Source organism: Habropoda laboriosa, unplaced genomic scaffold, assembly GCF_001263275.1.
Source record: "Habropoda laboriosa isolate 0110345459 unplaced genomic scaffold, ASM126327v1 scaffold33, whole genome shotgun sequence".
Lineage (NCBI taxonomy): Eukaryota > Metazoa > Arthropoda > Insecta > Hymenoptera > Apidae > Habropoda > Habropoda laboriosa.
This window is the reverse complement of record NW_017100187.1, coordinates 473,744-480,186: the sequence shown is the minus strand read 5'-3', so window position 1 is coordinate 480,186 and position 6,443 is coordinate 473,744. Positions and strand designations below refer to the sequence as shown.

Sequence of the window (6,443 nt, the reverse complement as noted above, 5' to 3'; positions counted from 1 at the left end):
TCTCTCTCTCTCTCTATATATATATATATATATCTATACACACACATATACGTATATACCATATATTTGCGCTTAAGTGTCGTTCCTTTTTCCCCCTGCGATCATCATGCCGCCCACTCCGAATAAGTTAAACTTGAGCTTCGCCAGGAACGCGTACAGCGTGTTTGGGGCGCGTGGTAACGACACCGCCGCTGATCATCAACGCGAGCAGAAAACGGAACTCTTGGAGGGTAAGAGGGCCACACACGTAGATCCCCCGCGTACCTCTATTAGAGATCATTTGGCAACGATTCCGATTGAATCGACCTTGATGAATGAAATCGCCTTTCATAAATATCACGCTGCGAATAGTTGCTTTTAATTGCCACGTCTTGTCTTGTCCCGTTTCGCTATTCAATTCGGACGATATTCTCGGTCTTAATCGTGGGTCACGTTTCTGTTATTTCAGGTACCAAAAGTAACGGACTTCGCCACGTTAAGAATGGTGTCGATTACGTCAACGCTGGTGAAGAAGACCAGATGGAAATCTACGGGTAAGTGAGTAGCAATTGCAACGGTTCGACACCAGGATCGGAGTAATTTCAACAGTTTCCTTCGATTTCTTCAGATACAAGAACAACAAGATACTAACTGTTATCATCTGGTTTCTAATTATCATCACCGGAGGCTTGCTCAGGCTGGTCTTCCACTGGGTACCGCATCTGATGTTGCTAGCCACCCATTCCAGATGCCGATTAGAAGCAGCAGACACCGTTTTGCTGGTGGAGAAGTTCCAGGGGAAACACACGAGCTACTACGTGAAGAAATTGAGGACCTTGGCTGCTCAGGATGTACTGTAGGTGTCTCAACTGTAATAAATTCCACCCCAATTTCCGTTTTAAGACGATATTCTTCTTTTCTTTTTTTTTTTTACTCCTTCTGAAGTAACAAACCATTCGACGGAGAGTCATTGATGGATAACGAACCATGGATGGAGAATGGCAACATGATTACCATCAAGGAAGTGAAGGAAGAGTATCCCACCCTGTCGCTGCATTTAGTCGGTGGACAATTCAAACGTAGGTATTAAGAAATTAGAAATGACAGTGTTTCGTTCTAATAACGAGGTATTTTGTTTGTTTTTTTTAACAGAGGTTCCGTCGATCGTTTTCTTTCATTGCAAAAAGCTAACTTACGTTTGGGACCCCGAGAGATCCGAGTTCCTGAAGCTTCGAGGCATAGACGTTGGTGTCTTGACTTCCACGTTGCATCAGATGCCAGGATTGAACTCGCACGAACAACATATGAGGTCAATCTCATTGAGATCCTACGGAACGAGCAATTTACCTAATCTAACGCTTCGTTAAAAAAAAATGTATCTCTCGTGTTATTACAGGCGCAGCGTTTACGGAAACAACGAGATAGTGATCCCAGTAAAGAGTATCCTGACACTACTCTGCCTCGAGGTTCTCAATCCATTTTACGTCTTCCAGATATTCAGCTTCTGTCTCTGGGTTGCAGACAACTATTACTACTATGCCATGGTCATTCTGGCGATGTCCAGCGTCAGTGTGTTGATGGCAGTCTTCCAGACTCGTCGGGTAAGCAATCTCTCTTCCTCGTCTTGCGTAATTCTCGACGGTATTATTAATAATTAGTCCTTCGGTTTTGCAGAACCAACACAATCTAAGATCTACCGTGCACTCCTCTGACGTAGCAACGGTGATTAGAGATCGCGCAACTGGCCAAACGGCGACCGTGCCCGCTGAGAAATTGGTACCTGGTGACATTTTGGTTATCCCATCTCACGGCTGTCTGATGCCTTGCGACGCTGTGCTTCTTACTGGAAATTGCATTCTGAACGAGTCGATGCTCACCGGTGAATCGGTCCCCGTTACCAAAACACCTATTCCTTGCTCCAACGAGATCGTCTACGACACCAAGGAACACGCGAGGCACACACTCTTCTGCGGCACGAAAGTTATCCAAACCAGATACTACGGGTCGGAGAAAGTTCTGGCTGTCGTTGTGAGGACAGGATTCGACACCAGCAAAGGTGGCTTGGTTAGATCAATCATGTACCCTCCGCCTGTAGACTTCAAGTTCGAGCAAGATTCCTACAAGTTCGTCATCTTATTAGCAGGCATAGCTAGCATAGGCGTGCTATATACCATCGTAACGAAGGCGCTCAAAGGCGTACCTAGCCATCACATCACTCTAGAAGCTCTGGATCTGATCACTATAGTGGTACCTCCTGCTTTACCAGCGGCCATGACAGCTGGCCGTATGGTAGCTCAGCGCAGACTCGAGAAGAACAAGATCTACTGCACGAGTCCACGAACGATCAACGTGTCCGGATCTATCGATTGCATCTGCTTCGATAAAACCGGAACGTTGACCGAGGATGGCCTCGACATGTGGGGTGTGGTTTCCGCTGTTGACAAGAAATTCCAGCTGCCTACCAAAGATATCTCGTCTCTGCCGTTCACCGATCTCCTGATCGGTATGGTCACCTGTCACGGGATCACTTTGATAGAGAATCAACCGGTCGGTGATCCACTTGATCTGAAAATGTTCGAGTCCACGGGCTGGACACTGGAGGAGCCCGATGTATCGGACACGTCCAAGTTCTCCATGCTGTTTCCCACGATAGTTCGACCACCGAAAGGTTCCAAGCTGCTGAAGAAGCTTCCCAACGACCTCAGAATCTCGCTCAGCCGGCAAAACTCGATGTCTTCCGACGTGATGGATAACATTTCTTCGAATAACCTCGACGCCACGTTGGCTGGTTCCACGGCGGATTTGGGGGAGCAAGGTTTAGAGATTGGAATTGTTAGGCAGTTTCCGTTCACGTCTACTCTGCAGAGGATGAGCGTGATCACGAGGACCTTGGGGGCTAATCATTACGATCTTTATTGCAAAGGGAGTCCAGAGATGATCCTGAGCCTCTCCAGAGCAGAGTCCAGTAAGCGATAGATCGAAGATTCGTCTGTATTTTTATGGTTCGTTCGATTCTAATTAATTTCATTGTCGTTGCAGTTCCATCGGACTTTAGCAACGTGTTGCAGTACTACACCTCAGAGGGCTATCGCGTAATCGCTCTAGCACACAAAATTCTGAATCGTCTTCCCTACGCCAAGGTCCAGAGATTGAGCCGCGAGGCAGCCGAGTCCGATTTAACGTTCTTGGCGTTCGTGATCATGGAGAATAGATTGAAACCGGAGACAAGCCCTGTCATTAAGGCTTTAAACACTGCCTGCATCAAGACTGTCATGGTAACCGGCGACAACATGCTGACAGCACTCTCGGTTGCCAGAGACTGCGTCATAATCAAACCAGGTACACCAGTGATCGCTGTATCTGCGACACAGCAGAACCAAATGAAGCCTCAGATCTATTTCACCAAGAGCAACAGTCAACCGTCGAATGGACACGGTGATCTCAGCGAGATGACCGACTTGAACAGCGTAGCTAGCTTAGAAACAATCGAGAGTGGCTCTTTCGGGAATAATCAGTTCGAGAACGATGACAATTACCTGTCAGACGAGTAGGTTCATTCGAGATATCTTCAGTTTCGAGATACAACTTATATCATTTCTAACTACCGTGCAATCTTGCTCTACAGTCTACATCATTCGAAGAACAAATACGTGTTTGCACTCACGGGAAAAACGTGGGCTCTGGTCAAACAGTATTACCCTGAGTTGATCTCCAAATTCGTCACCCGTGGAGCAATCTTCGCGAGGATGTCGCCCGACCAGAAGCAACAGCTCGTTCAGGAATTGCAATCGTTGGGATACTATGTTGGTAGGTGACACAGTTTCCATTGATAATTAGAACTCTCTCGACACTTAAGATACTCATTAAATACAATTTCCAGCTATGGTAGGCGACGGAGCAAACGATTGCGGAGCCCTGAAAGCCGCCCACACCGGGATCTCCCTGTCAGACACCGAATCGTCTGTAGCATCGCCGTTCACCAGCCGCGAGACGAACATTTCCTGCGTTCTAACCGTGATCCGAGAAGGTCGTGCAGCATTGGTCACCTCCTTCGGGATCTTCAAGTACATGGCCAGTTATTCGCTCACGCAGTTCATCTCCGTGATGTTGTTGTACGGTATCGAGTCTAACCTCACGGACATCGAGTTCCTCTACATCGATCTCTTCATCATCTCGATCTTCGCTCTGTTCTTCGGTCGTACCGAGGCGTACGACGGTCCATTGGTGAAAACTGCACCGCTGAACAGTCTCATCAGCACCACGCCGGTTCTCAGCTTGGTCACGCAAATTCTAATCGTCGCCGTGTTCCAATACACCAGCCTCTGGCACCTCAGACAAATGGATTGGTTCGTACCATTCAACGCCACGACCGTCGTTGCCGAGAACAAGGACGACGTGAGCTGCACGGAGAATTACACGATCTTCATCATCAGCTCTATGCAATACATCATTCTGGCTGTGACGTTCTCCAAGGGACACCCTTATCGAAAGTCCCTGTTCACGAATTACGGCCTGCTCGTCGCTGCTATCGCTCTCACACTCTTCTCCGTTTACCTCGCGACTTTCCCTTTCGAATGGCTGGCCACCTGGTTCGAGCTGGTGCTTCCAGAAGGCGTCAGCTTCCGGTTCATCCTGGTCGGATACGGCGTGGCCAATTTCGTGATCTCGTTGCTGATGGAGTACATCTTCGTCGACTACCTCGTATTCAGCAAACTTCGCTACCGCTGGCACAACATTGACAAATCCAGGCGAAAGTTCCTCGCGATCGAACGCGACATGGCGCGTGACTTAAAATGGCCGGCGATCTCGAAGGAACCGCTGCCGGAAGCTGCCCCAGACATCTTGATCCGTCAGAACGTCACCGAGATCAAGATTGAGAAACGCATACCTGAGCCATGCCACCCTGTAGACACAAGTTTCATGAACAGCCCGGTCTGCGCGAACTTCAAGCACTTCGGCTCGGCCAGAGAGGTCACTCTGAACCCTAGATCCTTGTTCAACGATCGTCGTAGCACCATGTCGATGCAGACGGTTCCCTATTTCGAGGACAGAGATTTCGTGGCGAGACAGCCGAACATAGAGCTGGCGGCGAAGAGAAGGTACAACTCGGAGTCCGAGAAGGGGATCAATCGGTACGACAAGCTGTTCAAGAGTTGCAGCACCAATCCGATAGCAACTCTGCCTAGAAACACCGCTACCACCCTTCAGCCGCAGAAATTGAAGGACTTCAAGAACGTTTTGATGCATAAGAGCGAAGACGGTCTATCTCCCACTGCACAAAGTGTCCTTGAACTCGACATACTACCGTCGTAGAACATTCATCCTCGTGGGATTCTGATCGACCGGAAGACGTTGCCTCGAATAACGGACAGTGACAGAGTCGTTTTTAGGAACAACGTACTGTTCGCTGTTCGACGTGTCGTCTGATTTGAAAACCATGTAGACGTGAATACCACGACAGTAGAGCACCGTTAATCTGCCAGAGCATTTGTTGTCCCATGACAAATATGCCAAGACTGTTCAGCTGTTTAAACCAGAAGCCACACCGAGGAACGTCTGGGGATTGGAGATGATCAGAATCGTGGAGAGACGGTGGGATTGTTGAACGAGGAACGACGTGGCCGACACGATCTCTATCCGAAACAAATCGTTCACAGAGTGCATTTAGAATGCCACGGCGTTCACGACAGCTCGGTAGAATTATAAAACCGGCGACAATTTCTTTTTTTTTTTTCTTCTCAGGAGGGACGTCGTGCGGTGGTTTGAACCGGAAGGGTCCCTTTTGACCCGGTCTTTCTTGGTCCTCCTCCTTCTTCTACTCTAGTATTCGAGCATACCACTTTCTCGAGAAAGTATTATCGTTAGTTTATTTATCTTAGGCAAAATGAATTTTAACTCGCCCTGCCGCCAGGGAGGAAGGTTCTTCTCGCAGAAGACGACACCCTTGACGCAGGCCGGTCGAAGTAGATAGGTAGACGCATTATACATATATATTTTTTTGTCCCCTACCCACCTGCTCCCTCTTCCTATTTTCAAACTCCCTCTCGCGCTACGGACCCGTCTTTTTTCACTGCGATTTCAAAAAGGTATAGTTAAGATGGAAGAAGGATATATTATATATACATATATATGTTCCACGTGACAGGGATAGTCATGTGGACGCGAATCGAAATGAATTTTCTAAACTAGGAGACACATAGGAAATTGAGAAATATTCCCGTTTTCACGACGAGTATTTGTTTCCTGTTTTAATTATTCATGGTATCTCTAGTCGGATTTTCGTCGATCGTAACGGTCGACGACAAGTTGCTCTCCAAAAAAAAAAAAAAAAGAAAAAAGAAAACAACGTCGCGGACGATCGTAGGCGACGTTCGTTGGCGACGATAATGACGACGATGATAAATACGATTTCGTCGCGAAAGCAGGAATCTATGGTAGTTTACGTTCTGTTTCTTTTTCCTCAA

General features: G+C 47.7%; 1 protein-coding gene across 3 annotated transcripts in view; it reads left to right on the top strand.

Moving 5' to 3' along the window:
* LOC108579703 (probable cation-transporting ATPase 13A3) overlaps window positions 1-6,393 on the top strand; it is a 15,892-nt gene extending 9,499 nt beyond the window's left edge. The window contains exons 1-11 of one of the 3 annotated variants that reach the window (XM_017943293.1): window positions 30-230; window positions 449-533; window positions 608-835; window positions 925-1,058; window positions 1,132-1,288; window positions 1,376-1,580; window positions 1,654-2,035; window positions 2,120-2,944; window positions 3,019-3,526; window positions 3,605-3,786; window positions 3,860-6,393. In XM_017943293.1, coding sequence (XP_017798782.1) covers window positions 107-230; window positions 449-533; window positions 608-835; window positions 925-1,058; window positions 1,132-1,288; window positions 1,376-1,580; window positions 1,654-2,035; window positions 2,120-2,944; window positions 3,019-3,526; window positions 3,605-3,786; window positions 3,860-5,292 — 4,263 coding nt within the window. In that variant the 5' untranslated portion in view covers window positions 30-106 and the 3' untranslated portion in view covers window positions 5,293-6,393. Of the gene's footprint in view, window positions 1-29; window positions 231-448; window positions 534-607; window positions 836-924; window positions 1,059-1,131; window positions 1,289-1,375; window positions 1,581-1,653; window positions 2,945-3,018; window positions 3,527-3,604; window positions 3,787-3,859 lie in introns of those variants that run through there. The other 2 variants (XM_017943292.1, XM_017943294.1) reach the window with 2 other exon arrangements.
* The last annotated feature ends 50 nt before the right edge of the window (window positions 6,394-6,443 follow it).